The sequence below is a fragment of the Saccopteryx leptura genome, chromosome 3, assembly GCF_036850995.1.
Source record: "Saccopteryx leptura isolate mSacLep1 chromosome 3, mSacLep1_pri_phased_curated, whole genome shotgun sequence".
In the NCBI taxonomy this organism is placed as follows: domain Eukaryota; kingdom Metazoa; phylum Chordata; class Mammalia; order Chiroptera; family Emballonuridae; genus Saccopteryx; species Saccopteryx leptura.
This window is the reverse complement of record NC_089505.1, coordinates 256,164,809-256,189,608: the sequence shown is the minus strand read 5'-3', so window position 1 is coordinate 256,189,608 and position 24,800 is coordinate 256,164,809. Positions and strand designations below refer to the sequence as shown.

The 24,800-nt window shown below is 40.0% G+C and overlaps 1 protein-coding gene across 2 annotated transcripts; it reads right to left on the bottom strand.

The window, feature by feature from the left end:
- Positions 1–2,645: 2,645 nt before the first annotated feature.
- Positions 2,646–24,800, bottom strand: FAM161A (FAM161 centrosomal protein A). 2 transcript variants are annotated; one of them, XM_066378192.1, is made up of 7 exons: positions 24,519–24,800; positions 16,881–17,116; positions 14,468–15,646; positions 13,944–14,111; positions 12,183–12,282; positions 4,747–4,901; positions 2,646–4,294 (listed from the first exon to the last, which is right to left on the bottom strand). In XM_066378192.1, the coding sequence occupies exons 1-7, from the start codon at positions 24,720–24,722 to the stop codon at positions 4,159–4,161; spliced, it is 2,178 nt and encodes a 725-aa protein (XP_066234289.1). In that variant the 5' UTR covers positions 24,723–24,800; the 3' UTR covers positions 2,646–4,158. The 2 variants fall into 2 exon arrangements, with proteins under 2 accessions (XP_066234289.1, XP_066234290.1); XM_066378193.1 differs by lacking the exon at positions 13,944–14,111 and having other exon boundaries at positions 2,647–4,294.

Sequence of the window (24,800 nt, the reverse complement as noted above, 5' to 3'; positions counted from 1 at the left end):
GAAAATCAAATTTTGTAAGGTTGTAGAATTAATTTAGAAATGACAGTGGTGTATTCTTTCTTCCAGGAGAGCTTGCTAATTCAAGTTTAAGCATTAACCATCCTCCTGAAAGCACTCAAGCTGAGGTAAGAAAAGCCCAGAGGATAAAAATTAAGCACAGCAAGTTAGTTCCTGAAATGAAACTCTTAGAACCCCAACTTGAGAAAAATAAAGGAGCAGGAAAGATATGAGAATAAGAAAAAAATTATAGCATATGAGATTTTATGCAAGTACTTTTTGTTTACATATTTAGCTTTTTTTAATTACATGCATTATATAGCTTGTACTATGATTTTGAAGTTGCAAAAGATGTGTTTGTTGTGTCTCTTCTCTCACTGCTTGGAAATATTAAAAACAAACAAACAAAAACAACAAGAACTCCCCTTGCCTGTGGCTGACATGTGAAGGACTGCGATCTCAGGTGCTGGTGTGGCCAGTCCCAGAGAAGGCGTCCAAAGTGAGGGGTGTGTGGCCATGAAAGGGTCAGCTGCCTTTGGACTCTATTGTTTGTTGCCAGGTGAAGGCCAGGTCCAGCACAGCTAGGACATTCCAGATATTCAGCAGAACCCTGTCTTGGTTTGGGCTCCCCCCAAAAGCAGACCCTGAGACAAAGATTTGGGTACAAGTGTTTATTTGAAAGGTGACTCCAGGGAGCTGGCCGAATTGACAGCCACTGAGAGGAAGGAGAGGGAAAATTCCCTTGTCTTTTCAAAATGTTATTAATAGTAAGTTTATTTAAAGCTTCTTAGTAATTATTTGTAATGGGAAAAAAACCCTCTAATTATGTCTGAACCTGGATTTTAAGTGGGCTCTTTTTCTTTCTCTTAGGCATAGACTGTATGGAAATAATGACATTATCATATGTGGAATGAATGACAAGAATCAGTTTAGGCAAACTCGGAGAGGGGAAGGTAAACAGTTACTCCAGGGGAAGGAAGGGGACCAAATCATTCAAATAAGGTGCAAGTAGCACAGCAGAATAGATTGAGTGGGATGGTGGTTAAAACCTGATCTGGAACTCATTTAAAAAAATCTTTCCCTGTGATAACTTTTAGGATTTACTCTCCTATCAACTTTCAAGTATACCATTCAGCTGTGTTAACACTAGTCACCATGTTGTCCATTACATCCCTAGAACTTGATCGTTAAAATCATGTGCTTCCTAATGGAAATGCAGACCATGACCTATGAAGTATTCTTGCCAAAAACATCGAATATCTATCTGATCAAGCTTACATATAACTACCAACTTATTGGAAACACAGAGAACAGAGGAACACATTAAATGACAAAATTCAGAGTGGGACAGAAGACCAAGTCCCTTCAACAACAATACTGCAAGGAAAACCGGATATATTAAAAAGAGACTTAAGAGACTTATCAACTAACTGTGTTGCAATGTATGGATACTGATTCAAATAAATTGTGTAAAATGTATATTTTTATTATCAAGAAAAGGTATATTTTTCTCTTTTCTTGCTATCAGTATACTATAAAGCCATGACTAGAAAGTATTTCCAACAAGGTTAATGCCTCATTTATATTTTTTATATGTTGAAAACAAAAAAACAAAACAAAATAAAACTAAGTCTTCCACTGCCTACTCCCAGACTCTGTCCCAGAAGCAAATTCTATAACCATTTTTTTACATTATCATCTTTTCAGAGTTGAATATAGGCATGCAAATTATTGACTGTTGATAGTTATATATCAAGTTTTATTACTTTTCTTCTTAATTTTTATCTCTTCTTACTGTGTAATGTCACACAATAAAGCAATCTTTTAGTTGTCAATTTGATGGCTTTCTAAAAACAAAAAGTGATTTTGCATAGACTAATTTCAAACTACCTGTCTTCTAAGTTTGGCTGGGTCAATCAGATCACTGTCTTCAAAAAGTGGTTCACATGTTATTTCTAACAAAATAATATTTAAATCACTTTGTATCTCATTTTAATAAAAATATTTAAAGTTAAAAGTTTCTTTAGGAGGCCCTGGCCAAATGGCTCAGTAAATATTGCGTCATCCCACTGTGCTGAGGTTGAGGGTTCAGTTCCTAGTCAGGGCATAAGCAAAAAGTGACCAATGAACACAAAACTGAATGGAACAACAAAGTGAAACAAGTTGATGCTTTTCTCTCTCTTTTCTCTCAAATCAATAAAAAACATAAAAAACATTTTTTTAAGTTAAAATAAAGTTTCTTCGGGAATCTTCTGTCTTCTGACCCTATCATTTGAATAGCCTAGTTTGCAAAGAGCTTTTCCACACATCTACCCTTCCTACAGTCACCCAATATAGGTACTATTCCCATTTTCAAAGAAAATGAAAGATTGCTCCTAAAACCAAGTCCTACCCTCTCCCCAAAAAACTGAGAAGGGACAGAATAAGAAGCAAATCCTTGAAAGCAAGTTATATTAAAAATAATACAGTTTGTGGATTGTGTCTCACAGGTTTGCAATAAATTGAAAGGGAAATATTTTTAATCCCATGTGTACTCAGTTTGAAGTAATTATAAGTAAAATTTAAAAACATATTCATCTACTTATTCATCCAAACCTTTATTAAGTACCTACCATATCCACAAACTTGTGCAAAATATTAAAGGAATAATACAAAGAAAAAATTTAAAATGGTGCCAACTTTCAAGGAGTTTACAATCTCATAATGGCAAATAGTTTAACACAAACTACAGGAAAAAATTACAAGCAAACATTTACACTTGATTGGGAATAATCACCTTATATCTTCATTTAAAGCATAAACTGGCCCTGGCTGGTTACTCAGTTGGTTAGCATCGACCTGAATCGATAAGGTTGAGGGTTCAATCCTCGGTCAGGGCACACATGGGAAGCAACCGATGGATGCACGACTGATTGGAAAAACAAATGAATGCTTCCCTTCCCCTTCTCTTCTCTCTCCCTTCCTCTATCTCTGTAAAAATCAGTCAATCAATTAAGAAAATATATTAAGCCCTGGCCGGATAGCTCGGTTGGTTGGAGTGTTGTCCCGGAACGTGGAGGTCGCTGGTTAGACTCCTCGGTCTGGGCACATACAGGAGCAGCTCAGTGTTCCTGTCTTGCTCCCTGCCTATTTCTGCTATTATACACACCTTTATTAGCTCATCCTCTGGAAAGGAAGTTGATTGCTTTTATAAAAGGAAGTGTCTCACCCTATCGCATCTTTATGACTGGTTTGAACTCTTAAAACAAAAAATTTGCTTATAGAGGAAAAATGATAGATTCATAAAATCAAATTAATATCATGCACAGAGACACATGTGTCTGCAATAATATGTAAAAAGCTGAGCACCACTGGGTCTAGAATTAAAGAGGTAAGTCTGAATTACTTTGGAGACTTGCCTTGAACAAGTTATTATGCACAATTCTATCATATTTAAAGCAAGATTGATATTTATTAAGATTATAACTCAGATGCCATATTTATTTCCATTTATTATAATATAGAAGGTTAAAAAATGAATATAAAAACTTTTCTAATAATTTATATATCAAAAATAATTTAGAATAAAACAGGAGATAAAAGGTGATGATGGTATGGACAATTTAATAGTCACCTTTCAGTGCAGAAATGAAGGTAAATTTCTAAGTATTTTTTCTATATTTCATTACTTTTATAAATGGCTCAGATAAAAACCTTAACTAGTAAACCAGTTTGAGGATTCATTTTGAGAGCTATATTAGAGAGAAAAAGAATAGGCAAATAGTATAATTTAAAAATATTTATTGATTCATGCTTTCCAGAAAAAATTTTTAAACAAATCACCAATGGCCAATATTCTCTTTGTTCTCAATGCTAAGCCATTTTTTTTTCTACCAAAAATAATAAATATATATTTTCTTGATTAATCAGCTTGCGACAGCTGTGATTTTCAAATGCTTTTAAAAAATACAAGGTCAAAGTTGCAAAGAGACCACATGTAGCAGTTTAAAAACCGAGGAGGTAAAGCCCTACGCAAATGACCAATCAGCCGGATTCAGCCGACTTTGCTCCAGAGCCCTGCACATCAGAGGGGTTCCCATCCACGTTCCTAACACAGCAAGGCTGCTAACACTGGAAGCTGGAAACAACAGCGCAGGCCCAAAGAGAAGCCTGCCCATTGTTTTATTCTTCCACAGCTTTCTCTTCACTCTCTTCCTCGGCTTCATCTTTTTCCTTGCAAGAATCCTGGCTGTTAGTTTCAGTGAAATAATTTTCTTCCCCATTCTCTCTTTCTTCTACTTTTTCTTCTTCATTAAAGCTAGAGGAAGAAATTTATCAGTCTTTCAAAGGAAAAATGATTTGGTTTAAAGGTAAACAAACCCTTTGCAAAGTATGTCGTCATGAAGTCAGTCTTCCTCAAATGTATGAGCTCCAATTTATCAAGAAAACATAAAAGTGCCAATTGGGCACTTTTCCCCTGGGAATTAATTTATTTTAAAACTTGGTTGACTATTTAAACTTCATTTGAAAGCATATTATTTTCATTATTTATGCCAGTCAGAAACTTAAATTATTCTGCCTTAAAAACAATATATTTCATTGCTGTGTAATATTTTGAATGTCAAATATATTAAAATATCCATGTTTTACAAGGCATATGTATTTCGTTAGGTAAAAGACTTTTAAAAAATATTATAGAACAGAACTTTGCTTTCCTGCAGGTAAGAACTTTTTCAAAGGTATACCATTCAGACATCTTATATATGTTACCTTTCTTTATCTTCAGTGACACTTTTCATCTCTTGACTGCTGAAGGACTCAAATATTTTTCCACTTTGGCTTTTCTTTGAAACAAACTCATCAGATATTCCTAGTGCTTTTAGGGTGTTAGAATAATGCTTTTCTGCTGCCATTCTTGCATTTTTCTATGGGAAAGACAAACCTTTTTAGATGAGAACAAGACTTTAAATTTCCATTTAAAATGTATGGGTTAAAAGCTCCATTGAAAATTAAATTCAGTAATCACAGCTGTTTGAAAATATGCATATCCTCCGACCAACAATTCCACTCCTAGTTATATACCCAGAGAAACTCCTACATGTGCCTATATAACATATATAAAAATGTTCAGAATAGTACCGTACACCAGTGGTTTTCAACCACCAGTTTGCAGACCAGTGCAGGTCCACCAGAAACTTCATGCTGGTCTATGAAAGAGTTAACCACCCTGATGTTGTATGTGTGGTTAACTCTTTTGTGGACCAGCAAGAAGTTTCTGGCGGACTGGCACCAGACTGGCAGTTGAAAACCACTGCTGTGCACAATCCAAAACTGGAAACAACCCAAATATCTATCAATGGTAGGACGGATAAATAAATTGTAAGTCTATTCATACAATAGGGTAAAATAAAGCAATGAAAATGAATGAACTCTAGCTACATACAACATGGATTAATACTGAGTAAGAAAGCAAAACACAAAAGAATATATATATATATATATTATGATTCATTTACAAAAAGGCCCTATACTGGGCCCTATACTGGATAATTTAGGCCAAACTAAACTGTATTATTTAGGGTTAGATCATAGGTGGTAAAACTGCAAAGAAAAACAAGGAAATACCTATCTCAAAAGTGAGAATGGCAGTTACCTCAAGGAGAAAAAGAGAGGGCTTTCACCCAGGAGAGGCACATAGGGTCTGGGGTGTTGGCAATGCTCTATTTGTTAACCTGGGTGGTGGCCACATGAGTTTTGATCTATAATTATTCTTTACACTCTTCCTGTTTTATATACTTTTATGACTGCTTAAGGATATCTGGAACCTTGGCCAGTTGGCTCAGTGGTAGAGCATCAGCCTGATGTGCGGATGTCCCAGGTTCAACTCCCAGTTAGGGCACACAGGAAAAGCAACTGCCTCTCTACCTCTCCCTCTCCACTCTCTCTCTCTTCCTCTCCCACAGCCATGGCTCAATTGGTTTGAGCACATTGGCACTAGGTGCTGAGGATGGCTCCATGGAGTCTCCACCTCAGGCACTAAAAATAGCTGGGTTGGGAGCATGGCCCCAGATGGGCACAGAGCATGGGCCTCAAACAGGGGTTGATAGGTGGATCCCAATCAGGGTGTGTACAGGAATCTGTCTCTCTACCTCCCCTCCTCTCACTTGGAAAAGAAGGGGGGGGGAGGATATTTGAAAAAATCAGTAAGAAAATAAGTTTATGCGATAGTTGTCAGAGGGTTCTTTTATTTTATGTACCTACTATAATTTCTCCTTTTTATAAGCTATATCTCTACTCCACCAAAGATAACAAAATCATCAGTGTTGTCATCTTAACTCTGTGGAGGAAGCAATGGATACAGCAAATAGAACATGAATTTAGAATTGGGTTCAAATCTCCAGAATGGTAATTCCTGGCTTTGGGACCTGTGGGAGTTATGATGACCCTCTCATACCTCAAGTTGTCATAGTTCCTGAGACCATAGATTTTACAGAGCCACAGCTGACTGGGGTTCATCCTCGTATCTTGGCTTTTAGCTCCTATGAATGGATGTGAACTAGTATAGGGCCAAGAGTTGCCATCTGGACCTCCAACTAAAGCAAAGTGAGTAGGAATGGCCCTGTACCAGTGGCATCCCATTTTGGAAAGGGTGTGGGAAAACACCCAGTCTCACCCCCAATTTAACAAGTAAGGAAACCAAGATGCTCCCACCACCCCAACTAAGGTTTGCTTAAAGTCACAAGAATAGTAAGTGGTAGAATCAAGTCTTTTGACCCCCTCCTGGGTCGTTTCCATTCCACCACCCTTCTTTTATCTAATTGGTAGTGGTCATCCTGGAGTTTGAAGGTAGCCTAAAGCCTGACTTCAGCAATGAAGTCAGATATTTGCCTAATCCAGGTACTCCTAAGCATAATGAGGGACCTAGCATGGAGTCTAGTGTTCCATGGGAGAAATAAAAATAGCAAAAACTGATTACAATAAATAAAACAATCAGCAGTACATTTTCTGACACACTGTAAAACTGAAAATGAAGCACTTTAACTGCTGTCTAAAATGCACCCACTGAGCCTGACCAGGCGGTGGTGCAGTGGATAGAGCATCGGACTGGGACTCGGAGGACCCAGGTTTGAGACCTTGAGGTCGCCAGCTTGAGCGTGGGCTCATCTGGTTTGAGCAAGGCTCACCAGCTTGATCCCAAGGTCGCTGGCTGGAGCAAGAGGTCACTTGGTCTGCTGTAGCCCCCCCCCAAGGCACATATGAGAAATCAATCAATGAACAACTAAGGTGCCGCAACGAAGAATTGATGTTTCTCATCTCTCTCCCTTTCTGTCTGTCTGTCCGTCTCTCTGACTCTCTCTGTCTCTGCCACAAAAAATAAATAAATAAATATAATAAAATGCACCCACTGAGAGTAACACTTTTTTTTCCCCCAGAGACAGAGAGAGAGCCAGATAGGAACAGAGAGACAGGAACGGAGAGAGATGAGAAGCATCAATCACCAGTTTTTTGTTGCGACACCTTAGTTGTTCATTGATTGCTTTCTCATATGTGCCTTGACGGGGGGTGGTGTGTGGGGGGTGTGGGGGGGCACTACAGCAGACTGAGTTACCCCTTGCTCAAGCCAGCAACCTTGGGTCCAAGCTGATGAGCTTTTTGCTCAAGCCAGATGAGCCCGCGCTCAAGCTGGCGACCTCGGGGTCTCGAACCTGCGTCCTTCCGCATCCCAGTCCGATGCTCTATCCACTGAGCCACCGCCTGGTCAGGCAAGAGAGTAACAATTTTAAGAAAAGAAAGTGAATAAGCATCCAGAGGCTATAAATGCCAACGGATAAGCCTTGGGGAACTGAAAGGCATGTCAAAGTAAGAAGATGAGAACTATGCCCCAAAAACTGTAGAGCAGAATAAAGAAATCCCAAGCCCCGGCCGGTTGGCTCAGCGGTAGAACATCGCCCAGCGTGTGGAAGTCCCAGGTTTGATTCTTGGCCAGGGCACACAGGAGAAGCGCCCATCTACTTCTCTACCCTTCCCCCTTTCTTTCTCTCTCTCTCTCTCTTTCCCTCCTGAAGCCAAGGTTCTATTGGAGCAAAGTTGGCCTGGGCGCTAAGGATGGCTCCATGGCCTCTGCCTCAGGCACTAGAATGGCTCTGATTGTAGCGGAGCAACACCCCAGATGGGCAGAGCATCGCCCCCTGGTGGGCATGCCAGGTGGATCCCGGTTGGGCGCATGAGGGAGTCTGTCTGTCTGCGTGCCCCCAATCCCCACTTCTCACTTCCAAAAAATACCAAAAAAAAAAAAAAAAAAGAAAGAAACCCCAAACCTAACTGAATGCATTAGGCACTCTATATTCTGATTTCAGCACATTAAATATAAAAGAAACTAAAATACTAAAAAAGAGAGAGAGATTAAAATACTTATTAAAGTTAGTGCTCATAAACCTTCATCTGAATTTGGTTTAAAATTCAATTTAACATCTATTCAGTTAGTCTGGGGCAAAATTAATGTTAGACGCCAGTGGGAAATCTGGGTTGATATATCTACCAAACAAGAGGACATAAAAACCTGCAGCTGGGAGCTGCTGACAACTGTTTTGAGCCAAAGTCAATCGCTTTATGCTGAGTAATGTAAAACAGCTTATGACCTTTCCCCCAAAGAGTAAAACTGACATGTTAACAAACATCCACCTCTTAAAATGACAAGCTCTACATAAAATTATATCTAAATCAGTAACTAAAGGGTTGTCATAACTTTGAGAGATTATAATATATAGATTCACCCATAATACATGTCCTTAGTCCTCAATGAGTCATTGACAAGGACAGTCCTGTAATGACATCTGTCCCAGACACATGCTGGCAGAAAGCTCTAAACGTAACAGCCTGAAATTCACATTACAGCACCTATAACCTCCAGTGATTCTATCTACTGTTAAGCTATGTTACCCACAGGAACCTCTGCCATATGGGTACTTAAGGAGAAGACGATCTGAAATTGACAAATCTCTCTTATGGAAAAGATTGTAAAACTGAATGTAAATTTAGTTTTTCCGATAAAAAAAATCCTTTCAGTAATTGTAGTTAAGATGGTAAATTATAGATTCACTTAAAAATAAAACTAATCAAAAAAATAAAAAGGCGGCCCTGGCCAGTTGGCTCAGTGGTAGAGCGTCACCCTGGCGTGCAGAAGTCCCAGGTTCGATTCCCGGCCAGGGCACACAGGAGAAGCGCCCATCTGCTTCTCCGCCCCTCCCCTTCTCCTTCCTCTCTGTCTCTCTCTTCCCCTCCCGCAGCCAAGGCTCCATTGGAGCAAAGATGGCCCTGGCGCTGGGGATGGCTCTGTGGCCTCTGCCTCAGACGCTAGAGTGGCTCTGGTCGCAACATGGCGACGCCCAGGATGGGCAGAGCATCGCCCCCTGGTGGGCAGAGCGTGGCCCCATGGTGGGCGTGCTGGGTGGATCCGGGTCGGGCGCATGCGGGAGTCTGTCTGACTGTCTCTCCCTGTTTCCAGCTTCAGAAAAATGCAAAAAAATAATAAAATAAATAAATAAATAAAAATAAAAAGGCAACCTACTGAATTGGAAAAAAAATATTTGAAAATCACACATCTGATAAGGGGTTAATATCCAAAATACATAAAATACCCATATAAGTCAATAGAAAAAAAAACCCCATCTACTTTAAACACTGGCAAAGGACTGATTAGAGATTTTTCTTTTTGTAGATCCTATGTATTAATTTTAGAGAGAGGAAAAAAAGAAGAGAAAAGTGGGGGGGGGGGAGGAGAGGGAAGCATCAACTTATAGTAGTTACTTCTTGTATGTGCCTTGACTGGACAAGCCCAGGGTTTCCAACCAGCGACCTCAGCACTGCAGGTGGACACGTTTACCCACTGCGCACCACAAGGCAGGCCTGATTAGACATTTTTCCAAAGAAAATATTCAAGTGGCCAAGAGGTACATGAAAAGGTGTTCAACACGACTAATCACAGGAAAATGCAAATCATTAGGTGATATCTCACAATGAGATCTCTCACACTGGTTAAAATGGCTACTATCAAAAAGACAAGACCCAGGTTGGATATCCTGATTAGTTAGAGTATCATCTGGATACACAAAGGTTGCGGGTTCAATCCCAGTCAGGGCACATACAGGAACAGATCAATGTATCTGTCTCTCTTTCCCTTCCCCTTTCTCTAAAATCAATAAATAAAAATAAGCCCTGGCCGGTTGGCTCAGCGGTAGAGCATCGGCCTAGCGTGCGGAGGACCCGGGTTCGATTCCCGGCCAGGGCACACAGAAGCGCCCATTTGCTTCTCCACCCCTCCGCCCCGCTTTCCTCTCTGTCTCTCTCTTGCCCTCCCGCAGCCAAGGCTCCATTGGAGCAAAGATGGCCCAGGCGCTGGGGCTGGCTCTGTGGCCTCTGCCTCAGATGCTAGAGTGGCTCTGGTTGCAACATGACGACGCCCAGGATGGGCAGAGCATCGCCCCCTGGTGGGCAGAGCGTCGCCCCATGGTGGGCGTGCCGGGTGGATCCCGGTCGGGCGCATGCAGGAGTCTGTCTGACTGTCTCTCCGTTTCCAGCTTCAGAAAAAAAAAAAAAACCAGCCCTGGCCGGTTGGCTCAGCGGTAGAGTGTCGGCCTGGTGTGTGGGGGACCCGGGTTCGATTCCTGGCCAGGGCACATAGGAGAAGCGCCCATTTGCTTCTTCACCCCCCTCCCCTCCTTCCTCTCTGTCTCTCTCTTCCCCTCCCGCAGCTGAGGCTCCATTGGAGCAAAGATGGCCCGGGCGCTGGGGATGGCTCCTTGGCCTCTGCCCCAGGCGCTAGAGTGGCTCTGGTCACGGCAGAGCGATGCCCCGGAGGGGCAGAGCATCGCCCCCTGGTGGGCAGAGTGTGGCCCCTGGTGGGCGTGCCGGGTGGATCCCGGTCGGGCGCATGTAGGAGTCTGTCTGACTGTCTCTCCCCGTTTCCAGCTTCAGAAAATAAAATTAAAAATAAATAAATAAATAAAAAACAAACACACAAAAAATAGAGGAGAGGTCATTGGTACTGTATTTAAAAAAAAAAAGACGAGATAAATGCCATTAGGATTGTGCACTGTTGGTAGGAATGTAAATTAGAATAGCCACTATGGCAAAGAGTATGGAGGTTTCTCAATTTAAAATACAACAACTTATGATCCAGCAGTTTGACTTCTGGGTATATCTGAAGAAAACAAAACCACTATCTCTATCGGCACCCCACATTCATGCAGCATTATTTATAATAGCCAAGAAAGGAAATAACCTAAGAGTCCACTGAAAGATGAATGAATAAAAAAATGTGGTATATAAACACAGTGGAATACTAATAATCTTTATAAGAGGAAGGAAATACTGCCATATGCAACAAAATGGGTGGACTTTAAAGGCATTATACTAAGTGAAATAAGACAGTCAGACAAATACTGTATGATCTCACTTATATGTGGAATCTAAAATTAAAAAAAAAACTCATAAAAGAAGAGATCAGATTTGTGATTACCAAGAGAAACTGGATGAAGCTGGTCAGAGGCACAAACTTCCAGTTTAAGTACTGGGGATGTCATATACAACATAAGTATGAATGGGATATGTGAAAGTTATTAAGAGAGTAAATCCTAAAAGTTCTCATCACAAGGAAAAAACACTTTTTTGGTAAGTATAAGAGGTGATATATGTTAACTAAACTTACGGTGATAATCATTTTGTAATTTATGTATGTCAGTCATTATGCTGCACATCTTAAATTTATCCAGTGCTATATGTCAGTTATATCTCAATTAAAAAACATACTGCCAGAAATAAATCTGATTCAATTAGCCATTTGGTTTCATTTTTTAATTCTTCAAAGACCTCCAAATCATATCATGAAGACCTTAACTTAATATATGGCCAAGTTGGTACTGAAAAAAGAACAGCTATTAAAAACAGGTTGTGAAACTAGTATTTTGAAAACGATTGGATTAGCAGCATATTCTTTATCAAGCTTATGTGCCTCATCAATGAGATTCAATGCTCAGATTTCAGCAAATTACTTACTTGACTGATTTGATGAAGGTGTCACAGAAACAGTATGTCTTAATATATTATATAACACAGAAAAATGGACTGTAAATTAATAAGAGCTGGTAATGTTAAAAAAACAAAACAACAACAACTGACAATAGCTCTTAAATTCCAACAAACACAACCTGAGCAACTCTTTCAAATAGTAGCGGCCTGCTTTTTAATTTTTCTTCTCTTTCTTCTAGTTCTCTTCGGTATTCTCTCATCCTTTCCTTTTCACTCTTTCTAAAATCAAATAAAAGGAATGGAATTTTAAAAAGAAATAAGAACTTGCATGTATAACATTTAGCTTAGATGACAAATCAGAAATTAAATTATGAGTACAATTTATAGTTTATCACCATTCCTTTTCTAGACTCGTAAATTTTTATAGAATGCGGAATAAAAATTCTAGGTTCTGAGAGCATACATTTTACATCCTGGAAGCAGTCTTGCTACGTTGAAGGTTCTGAAATCTTCAAGACATAACGTATTAAGGGGGCTTTAAAATGGCCTGAAAAGATGAATGAATACTCTCTTATCTTATATGTAAGTGTATAAAAGAAAAAAAAAGGTACAAAATATTCAATACGTATTTTATCTTTAAGGAATTTCTTCTGAAAACAACATCTTGCTCTTTTTTATTCCCTTAAATGAGATCTGCTATAGGTTGGTGGCAAAGTTAATTAAATGAGAACAGGTCAGGAGAGAAGTGGAGAATATGGGACTATAACATATAAAGGAATAGGAACCAAAAGCCATAAATACACAGTAAGTGTATTATTATTTGGGCAAGATCCTATAATGAATCAAAATATGCTATTTTTTCTATGTAAAATACACTAACTCTACCAAGATAAAAAGATTTAATAAATTAGAGAAAATAATTATACTATAAAATGATAATTATGCTTAATTACATACAAGTTGGTATTATGGAAAATCCAGTTTACCTTCTAAGGATGAATAGTATATTTTTAAGGAATTTTTTGCTCAAGTTCATCAAATTAAGGTCCTTCTATCAATAAATTACATTAAGTGACATTATAAGGTATATATAACATACATTATAGAGGAATATAATTATATATATTTTAAAAGAAAGATTTATACTTAAAAGGAAATATAGATTTGGGGGTTATTTATAGATCAGATTAAAAATTAATGTCATATTACTTACCCAGCTTTGGGGGAGTTATTTTCCTACTTAAACATGAGCATTTTTATGTTTATTTTCAACATAAAAATGTTCCTCTGGAACACTGGTTTTCAAACTTTGTACTGCAGAATTCCAGCGTTCTGTGAATATTTTTATTTATTTATATTAAAACCGTTACAAAAAGCAACACATACCATTAACTATCAACACACGTGTTAACTGACACTTCACATAACTAATGTTAATTAATACCAATGTGTTCATTTGTGCTATAAGATTTCATGGAAACCTTAGAACAAAGCTCTATGACATATCTGTTTATTGAGGATATTGAGATTACAAGGCAAGCTATTAAAAAAGCTTTATCTAAAAAAATAAAAAAGCTTTATCTGTATGAATCAATATTTTTCTCAATATTGTACTATGCAATCAAAAATAATATAAAGAAAAAGATTAAATGCTGATATAAGATTATATTAACTATGGCCACAATATAAAACGTTTCTGTTCATCAACAGGCTTCATAATCCTCACCATCAGGAGAATAAACATATTGGTTCTCACCCTGAGGTGAGTGAGTGAATGTGAGTGTGTGTATGTGTGTTGAGTATAAGTAACTGATGTTACTTGAATCCAGAAACTAAAATACTAGTTCTCTTCTTTATCTCTTCATAGATTGGTATCTACTGATTAAAAAAGTAAAGTTTGAAAACCGATGGTCTGGAGGTTCAGAATTCTTTCATGATACCTGAGAGATATCATTCTGGATTTAGACATCTGAACTAAACTTTGATGTGAGTCATAAGCCTTAGCCCGGGTTGTCAGGAGTTTCCGCAATTCTTTCATTCTTTGCTTCTGCTTAGTTAGGATCCGATTTCTCTCCTCTTCCAACATTTTCTTTTCCTCAAGTGATCTCCTGAGGGCAACAAACTAAGGCTTAATTCACTTTAAGCCAAAGAGAAGGTTGCTTAGCAAAGATTTAACACAGGATAATTCAAAGGTTGAAAAAAGACAACCTTTGAGAAGGATCTGACTTGGGAAATTGGACATCAATAGGCTGACTATAACCTTTTCTGTTCCCATGGATTCCTAAAATAGAAAAGACATTTCTTAACATATCCTCTAGCAAAATGTTCTATATCATAGAGTAAAATATATTACCAGATATAGTAATATCTTCATATTTTCAAATTCACTAACATAAAATCAATAGAGCTGCATACACTATTTTAGCAAGCAAAAGTCAGTTAGTACTGTATCTTTGTTATTTACCTTGTGGCTTGTTCTCTTCCTCTGGAAGATACTGTGGGCATTGGAGGGTTGTAGTCACAAGACCCATGCTTTGCCTTTGGACTTCTTACTGGTGACTCACGCCTTAGAGACAGATGAGGCCAACATGTTTCTTTTGAATTTTCTTCATCTGCTTCAATATCTGCCAAAATTTTTTCTCTTTTAGTGGATGCATGTGAGGCTGCACGAAAATCAGCTGGTTTGCAGACTGTTTGTAGTTTTGGACATTTCTGTTCTGAGAGGTGTTTCTGATATCTCTCAGGAAGTATTCTAAAATCAGCAGTCTGGCTCCTACACTTGGATTTACACTTCAACTTTTCAGCCTGTTCAAGACACTTGGGCTTCCTAGCAGCAAAACGTCTGTGAGCTGGTCTACAAGGCAGAGGGGATGAATTTGGTAAATGTTCTTGGGCTCTCAGCTGTGTCTTAATGTTTCTACAGAGCTCTTCTTCCTTTAACCTGTCATTGGTAGCTGAACCATAAATAGATCGAGGTACAGGTCTGGCTTTAAATCGATTTGTTTTTGTTTTCTTTGTAGACTTAAAAAAGTCTCTCAGCTGCTTGTCCCGGATTGCTTGCCTCTGTTCCTCCCTTGCAATAAACTTAAATGGCTTCTGCGAGGCCAGAAGAGCTTCTTTGCTTTTCTCCTTCATAGTCCTCCTTCGTTCTTCTTTCTGCTTGACTATATCATGATAAAGGGGGAGAAAGACAAATGCTGGAACTGGGTTGGCTCGGAATGTTTTCTTCCACTCTAGATCTTCTTCTTGTTTTTTGAGCAGCTTGTGTACCATTTCAATATCTGATTTAGATTTCATGTTATCTTCTTTTTTCTTCTGTTCTCTAATCATCATTTGAAAAGGCTCAGGTACTGTAATCTTTGGCACCCATTCTTTTGGTTTCTTCTTTGTTTTTTTAACGGGTGGCAACTCAGCATCTTCATACTGCATGTAATCTTTAACAGAAAAGTTTGTCCACATGTTGTTGATGAGCTCCTTAGCATAAGTCATCATTCCGTTCTTCTTAGAATACTCCTTTTCTAAGTTGGACAACTCATCTTCAGAGGAAGACACAATCAAGGAGGAAGAACGACCTAAATCAGGTTCTGAAAGTGATGTGATTAATGACGAGGCAGGGTGATAGTAGTTCTCTTCTGATACAGACCTAAACCAGAAGAATAATTAGTTTACACTTCCAGTTGTAGATGACCAAATATAAAAATTAAGAATTACATGTTTTCTTAACTTATGGTATAATCAGAAGATAGAAGCTGGATATAGCTTGTAAAAATTATCACTTTTATTTAGATAGAACTGTAAAATGCCTATAAATTATCTAATCCAACAGCCTCATTTTATGAAGGAGAAACATGAGACAGTTGAGGCTCCTTGTGTCTAACCTCTAAATGGAACTTGCCACATGTTTTCCAGTCACCATGAAGTATCAGGGTTACAAAGTCAAGTATAGATTGTAAAGCCCTTTAATATTAGCCCCTGCCTACCTTTCCAGTTTTACTTCTCACCTCTCCCTACCCCCATCACCATTTTTAAGTCATATCCAATCACGTAAAGCTCCTCACACACATCATGATTTCTCATGCAGCCATGCAGCATGCCTTTGCACACGGGATTTCAGCCGCCTAGAAGGCTGCTCTGGCTTCCCGTATCTGCTGCAGTTCACCGCCCTCTTTACACTGAACTAAGATCTGACACGTCAGTAGAAAATTTCTGCCTGTATCCCTCCATTGACACCCTGACATAATCAACTGCTTTTTCCTCTGTCTCCATAACACTATTACATCATGTTGTATTGCAATTTTTGGTGTTCTGCTAGTCTTTGAACTCCGAGGGAATCTCCATTCTGACTCCCTGGAGTCCAGGCAAGTCTGGCGCACAGGGGATACACAATCAGTGCTGACCAACACATCAGTATGAGTTAAGGGACTTGCCTCAAATTTCAAAACAAGTGAGGTTATAACAGCAATGGGTCTTGAAATTCAAGATTTTGAAAATTTAAATCAGATTTATGTCTTAGTCCTAAACTGTTCATGCTATATATCTTTAATGGGCTCGTATTAATCCACATTTTATACAGGGCTTTTAAAATTAAATTTTAATATTCATCATTTAAAACTCACCCAGACTAAATACTCTTATGCATGTGTACAGTTCTGTGAATCAGACAGAAAAGACCAATGGCCACCAAATGACCCTCAAGCAAGAGACCACCAAGTAGGTTGATAAGCCATTAAACATTTTAAATAAACTCCTACTTCTGTATACAATTAAAAGTACAAAGGGATACTTAAGAGATACTATATTCTGAAATAATTTTGTTCTGCGCTTGTAAGTATACATTTTATTTTACATTCCATAAATAACATTATGTATAAACTTACATGGAAGAGACACTAGAAGCTTCTTTCCTGATGATTACTGGCTCAGTTTCCTTTAAATTTAATTTTTTCTGGTACATTTTTTCTAACTTTGCCATAGTTTCCATGTGGGCAGCCTTCAGCTTTTCCAGTTTTCTGAAATATTCTTCATTAGAGTGGTAAATTTCAGAGAAATCCACGAGGTCCTCAAAGTTTATAAGTTTTTGTCCATCCATCATGGAAAGGCTGCTAAAATCAGTCTGATAGGAGGAAAAAACCTGTTATATGGTACTTGGAATTGAAAGAAATAATGTTGACACTGATTCCCAATGCTGCATCTTACTTGTGGTCTATATACATATACTAATGGACTATAAGTCACTTGTGGGCTATGCACATTTTCCTCTCACATTTTATTGAGAACAAGAGAGAGACAAAGTTGCCAGAAAATAAACCCTTTTTATAAAGGATTGTTAGATTCCCACATTATGTACCAACCCATATACTATCATACGATAGAATTAAACTATCCTTTATAAAGAACATCCTTTGGAGTTGTGATAACTGAGACAAAGAACAAAGTTCCTTTTGCTACAAACCAACAGCCTTCTGCAGCTGTGTTCCTACAGTGTGGGCCCTAAGGGTGTGCCTGTGGAGAAGAAATAGAGCAAGGGTCGGGAACCGTTTTGGCAGAGAGCCATGAACGCCACATATTTTAAAATGTAATTCCATGAGAGCCATACAACAACCTGTGTACGTTATGCATTACCCAATAAAAATTTGGTGTTGTCCTGGAGGACAGCTGTGATTGGCTCCAGCCACCCGCAACCAGGAACACGAGCGGTAGGAAATGAATGGATTGTAATATATGATAATGTTTTATATTTTTAATGTTATTATTATTTTTATTAAAGATTTGTCTGCGAGCCAGATGCAGCCAACAAAAGAGCCACATCTGGCTCGCAAGATAGGTTCCCGACCCCTGGTGTATAAGGACAATGCTTTAACTGAGTTCCCAGACAGGGACTCTCATAGTTCTTTTAATTGAAGCAACTACAGTGGTAAAAGTCCACTCTCTTCATAAATAAAAAAATTTTGATATTTTCTCAATTAAAAAACAGTTGAAATTATTTATGATATTATGCATAAAAGGCTGCTGACCATGATGTTAAATTTAGCCTACTGCCTGAAATATACTCAGAATGAAAAAAAGTATATTTTCTCTAGAAAATTATAGACCTAATCTGATAAGACAGTAGGAAATAAATCTCAGTAGCTTCTCCCATTGGGAAAATTCAGAAGCGTCACTTGTATATATGAGTTATAAATATGGTCTTTTAAAAAATGAACTAAATAGCCCTGGCTGGTTGGCTCAATGGTAGAGCATTGGCCTGGCGTGCAGGAGTCCCAGGTTCAATTCCCAGCCAGGGCACACAGGAGAGGCGCCCATCTGCTTCTCCACCCCTCCCCCTCTCCTTCCTCTCTGTCTCTCTCTTCCCCTCTCGCAGCCAAGGCTCCATTGGAGCAAAGTTGGCCTGGGCGCTGAGGATGGCTCTGTGGCCTCTGCCTCAGGCGCTAGAATGGCTCTGGTTGCAACAGAGCAATGCCCCAGATGGGCAGAGCATCGCCCCCTGGTGGGTGTGCCGGGTGGATCCCGGTTGGGCGCATGCGGGAGTCTGTCTGACTGCCTCCCCGTTTCCAATTTCAGAAAATTACCAAAAAAAAAATTATGGAATAATAAAGTTATGAATATTTAAAAAAAATGAACTAAAAACATCCTGGCCTGTGGTAGCACAGTGGATAAATTGTCAACCTGGAATGCTGAGGTTGCTGGTTCAAAACTCTGGGCTTGCCTGGTCAAGGCACATACAAGAAGCAAGCAATTAATAACAAAAGTGAAGCAACTAAGAATTGATATTATTTGCTCCACCCTACTCTCTCTCCTCACTGGGTAAAATCAATAAATAAAAATTTAAAAATAAAAAAGGACTGCCTGACCAGGCAGTGGCGCAGTGGATAGAGCGTCAGACTGGGATGCAGAGGACCCGGGTTCAAGACCCCGAGGTCGCCAGCTTGAGTGCGGGCTTATCTGGTTTGAGGAAAAGCCCACCAGCTTGAACCCAAGGTCGCTGGCTCCAGCAAGGGGCTACTCGGTCTGCTGAAGGCCCGCGGTCAAGGCACATATGAGAGAGCAATCAATGAACAACTAAGGTGTTGCAATGCGCAATGAAAAACTAATGACTGATGCTTCTCATCTCTCTCCGTTCCTGTCTGTCCCTGTCTATCCCTCTCTCTGACTCTCTCTCTGTCTCTGTAAAAAATAAAAAAAATAAAAATAAATAAAAATAAAAAAGGACTAAAAACAGTGTACAAGAGGCCAGTATTAGAGAGAACGAATGCCACCAACTGATATTCTGTATATCTTTATTTATTTGTATATTGTATGCCTGCTTCTTCTAAAAAGTAAGCATCACAAAGGCAAGGATTTGTCTGCTTTGCTCACCATGGTATTCCTGGTGACTAGAAAAGTTCCTGGCAGATGCTCAGTAAACATCTGTTGGATGAATGAATGTACAGCTAAAAAAAAAACATTATTTCCACCAAGAGAAGGAAGAGGTATTTCCTCACAAAGGACTGAATCATTCTAAGAAATACTGGCTTCTCTAAAAAGCTATCTTCTACTAAGTACTAAGGAAAAAGCTTATTTTCAAAAAAAGATGAAGAAGAAGCCTGACCAGGCGGTGGCACACTGGACAGAGCATCGGACTGAGATGTAGAGGACCCAGATTCCAAACCCCGAGGTCGCCAGCTTGAGCACAGCTCACCCTGCTTGAGCATGGGCTCACAGATATGATCCCATGGTCGCTGGCTTGAGCCCAAAGGTCGCTGGCTTGAAGCCCAAGGTCACTAGCTTGAGCAAGGGGTCACTTGCTCTGCTGTAGCTCCCGGGTCAAGGAACATATGAGAAAGCAATCAATGAACAACTAAGGAGCTGCAACAAAGGATTGATGCTTCTTATCTCTCCCTTCCTGTCTGTCTGTCCTTCTCTCTGTTTCTATCACACAAAACAAACAAACAAAAAACTAAAACATGGATGGTATTCCAAAAAACGTTTTTAGGCAAAAACACCCATGTACTCTCCATTTATTCTTTTTTTTTTTTTTTCTCCATTTATTCTTTTAGACCAGTGGTCCCCAACCTTTTTTGGGCCATGGGCAGGTTCAATGTCAGAAAATATTTTCACAGACCGGCCTTTAGGGTGGAACGGATAAATGTATCACATGACCGAGACAAGTGTCAAGAGTGAGTCTTAGACGGATGTAACAGAGGGAATCTGGTCTTTTTTATTTTATTTTATTTTGTATTTTTCTGAAGTTGGAAACGGGGAGGAAGTCAGACAGACTCCTGCATGCGCCCGACTGGGATCCACCTGCATGCCCACCAGGGGGTGATGCTCTGCCCATCTGGGGCGTTGCTCGGTTGCAACCAGAGCCATTCTAGCGCCTGAGGCAGAGGCCATAGAGCCATCCTCAGCGCCCGGGCCATCTTTGCTCCAATGGAGCCTTGGTTGCAGGAGGGGAAGAGAGAGACAGAGAGGAAGGAGAGGGGGAGGGGTGGAGAAGCAGATGGGCGCTTCTCCTGTGTGCCCTGGCCAGGAATCGAACCCGGAACTCCCGCACGCCAGGCCGATGCTCTACCACTGAGCCAACTGGCCAGGGCAATCTGGTCATTTTTAAAAAATAAAATATCACCTAAGCGCTGAAGATGGCTCTGTGGCCTCTGACTCAGGTGCTAGAATGGCTCTAGTTGCAACAGAGCAATGCCCCAGATGGGCAGAGCATTGCCCCCTGGTGGGCATGCCGGGTGGATCCCAGTGGGGCGCATGTGGGAGTCTGTCTGACTGCCTCCCCGTTTCCAACTTCAGGAAAAAAAAAACAAAAAACCATCATTCAGACTTAAATATAAATAAAACAGAAATAATATAAGTTATTTATTCTTTCTCTGCGGACCGGTACCAAATGAACCACGGACCAGTACCGGTCCGCAGCCCGGGGGTTGGGGACCACTGTTTTAGACTATCTCTTAAAAGAAAGCCTTTTACCAATCACTTTCCATTAAAGCATTATAGGGTAAAAATTTATTTGGTCCTGGAAAAACAGAAAAAGATACTGAAGGATGAGTAGCTTCTGAAGAGATGTGGCAGGTCTGATAATTTATACTTATGCACTGACTTTTAACAGCATCTGTCCCAATTCCTCTTTAATACTCTTCACCCTAGCCTAAACTTTGCAGTTAAACTCATCCCACAGTGTTTTACCTTAAACAGATTAATAGTGAATAAGTGAATTCTAACTCTAATTTCATCTTTGTCTTCACAGAAATGAAAACATTTTAGTAGATAAAAGACATTATTTTCCAAGAGCCTAAAATAGCACCCTTTCACTTTAATTGTTCGGCTTTTTGTGGAATGTTGTAGGTACAGCCACTAGATTAGAGGATAATCTTCCTTACATTGGCTTGACCCATTTAGATAACGACTCCATCCAGCACATGTGCTTCTTTAGTAATCAGCACTCATAATTATCTGTGGCATAGTACATTTGGTATCACTGGCAATTCTGGAATTTTTTTTTTTTTTTAATCCCACACTCAAACCAGCCATACCGCACTGAAGCTGGTGAGCCTGTGCTCAAGCCAGTGACCTCAGGGTTTGGAACCTGGGATCTCACTGTACTACCACCAATCAGGCTCCTGCATTTTTTTTTTTTTTAAATCATGGTACCCCGTTGATTTCTTTCTCAACATTTCCCATCTTACAATAGTTTAAGTGTTTTTTATTATCTAACCTCCCCACCAAATTAGAAGCTATATTTACTTCATTCACCACTGAATAGTCAGTGACTAGCACTTAATAAATGCTCAATATTTGTTAAAAAAAAAAGAGAAGGCCACCCCATTAGGAAAGTCAGTGAAATTTTAATTGCGAATTATAGAATACTACTTCATACATGTCATCATCAACCACATTAACAAGGCCTATGAATGAATATCTTTCCAACTGAGGCTAGATTCAAAGAACATGCTTCAATGCCCAATATGAGCAGAGTCCTGCAAGGGACATGGCATGGGAGGGTGGGGAAGAAAGGCTCTGGCAAAGCAGAGGGTTGACAAGGGCCTACTGTGACAGTTCTCTGATCAATCTTGTGTGGTGGGGATGGTATCAGAGTTTACTATATTTTATCGATGACAAAACTGAGCCAAATTAACCTTTAAAAATCAAGGTGGAAACCCGAGCCAGCTTGGCTCATGCACTCTTTCCTTTTTTGTGCTTTTCCCCCATCCCAGTGTCCTCTGGCTACCAGGCAGTAAGTGGCAGCTTATTAGGTTTGCTTTTAGATCCTTTAAGTGTGGTGGTCTCAAAGCAGTGTCAAATTTATATTTACTTCCTTTTTTATTTTTTTTCTTGGTAGGATCCCATCCCTTTGAAACTAGCTCATTGGATAAATTAATCTCTCATACGGTAATACATTTCTAATACAAATTTGCAGTTTCACAAAGCCTTCTGGCCTGACCTGTGGTGGTACAGTGGATAAAGCATCAACCTGGAATGGTTAGGTCACCAGTTCAAAACCCTGGGTTTGTCTGGTCAAGGCCCATACAAAAAGCAACTACTATGAACTGATGCTTCCTGCTCCCACTCCTTTTCTCTCTCTCTCTTCTCTCTCTAAAATAAATAAATAAAATCTTAAAAAACAAAAACAAGGCATTCTGGAAGTATACTGTAACTATAGAAATGACTGACTCCACTACCACAGCAAGCCAAAGTAGAATTTAATCTTTGGGTAGGTTGTTCAAATAACAGTGCCACTGGCAGTAGTCATTACTATTAATAATTTATATGAACTGTTCTTTAGAGATGACACACATTTCCTCATTTGGTTCTCTTAGCATCCCAGTGAGATTAGAAAGAGTTATTGTTGTTCTTTTAGACAAGGAAACATCTTACTATTATCTAGTAAATGGCACAGAATAAATCACAATCCAGGACTCCTAATCCTTTTTTTTCCACTCAAATCTTCTTAGTCCATCATTTCGTCTTTGTTGGCTACTGAAACTTGTGTTGAAAAGAAGCTTCAATGTGATTGAAACTGGTCCTCTCTCACCCTGGTTCATGTTCAGGGTCTCAATCTGCCTTACTTTGGATAACCTCAAGTAGTTTATATCTGTTGGTGAAATGCTAACCATGAAAGGTATTGCTACAAATTTTCTCATTAACAGTTTTAGTGTAGATTAAAGAGATTAAAATTCCAAAATAGTCAGTGATTTCTATGAACCCTAGACCATAATGTTTTTTCATTTTGTATCTGAGAGGCCTGGAAGAATGGTATTAGGAATCTTAAATTGGGGGTAAGGAGGTTTATATCTTCAGATTGGTAGTAAAAATTCAAGGTTTCTATCTTTTAAAAAAAATTTTAAATCTATTTATTGATTTGAGATAAAGAGAAATCGATTTGTTGTTCCACTTATCCATGTATTCATTGGTGGATTTTTGTTCTGTGCCCTGACCCAGGATCCAACTGCAACCCTGGGATATGGGGATGGTGCTCTAACCAATTGAGCTACCTGGCCAGGGCAAGATTTCTATATTTTAAGGGAATAGAGCAGATGGCAGACTCCGCCCTCTACCTAATGGACAGGTGTTTACAACACATGTGATACTGAAAAGTGATCAGCTAAAAAAGGCTATCTCGCCTGACCAAGCGGTGGGGCAGTGGATAGAGCGTCAGACTGGGATGCAGAGGACCCAGGTTCGAGACCCTGAGATCGCCAGCTTGAGCGTGGGCTCATCTGGCTTGAGCAAAAAGTTCACACCAGCTTGGACCCAAGGTCGCTGGCTTGAGCAAGGGGTTACTCGATCTGCTGAAGGCCCATAGTCAAGGCACATATGAGAAATCAATCAATGAACAACTAAGGTGTTGCAACGAAAAACTGATGATTGATGCTTCTCATCTCTCTCTGTTCCTGTCTGTCTGTCCCTATCTATCCCTCCTCTGACTCTCTCTCTGTCCCTGTGAAAAAAAAAAAAAAAAGGCTACCTCACATTACCTTGAAGACCCCTTTAGGAAATAACAGGTTTTCAGTAATCTGCTTCTCTGGATGCTTAACCACATGTCTGATCTAGCCACTGAACAATTGATGGTTTTAAATATCGTGTTAAGATGCGCTAATAACCAAGACCTTAAAGCGAAAACCTCTGAAAGCACAATTGATTCACCTGAATTCTATGGGTAATACTCTGTAGGGTAGACAATCAGTCTTTCCCAAGTTTAAAAGAAAAGGGAAGAGCTACCTCTGACAGATGCTGGAGTATAAGGGCTAAGGTTCTGTACTATGCACTCTCTAGACTAAACAGAGTAAAAGCAAATGCTCTGCAAGAAATTTCTGCAACAATCTCTGTGAAAATAAGGACTTTTTAAAGCCTCAGTTTTGAGTGTTTTCAATGGGGGCAGAGAGAAGGGGTGGGCCAGGATCACCAGGTAGGGAGGCTCTCGACTGGGCGCCGCGTTTGCAGCGGGTCGCTCAGTCCAGCGGGGACTCGGACCAGCCCTTAGCCTGCACCCGCAGAGCCCAGCCCCCGCACGCGTCCAGCCCCTACATTACCAGCGCCCGCGCCCGCTGCACAGCCTTCGGCTCTTCTTCCTCTTCCTCCTCCTCCTCAAAGGCGGCAGCTACCGCCGCCGCCGCCGCCAGATCTTCTAAGGGGTCCTCGCGTTCGTACTGGGCGACCCGCGCTCCGGTGTTGGGATTTACCGGGGTTTGGAGACTGGAGGCCGCCAGTTTAGCGGCTCGGTGCGAGGCGGCCATCACCAAGCCACTGAGGCCTAAGCGCCCGCGCCGGCCGGGGCAGGGAAGCTGGCGGGGCCTCAGGGTCCCCGCAGCTCC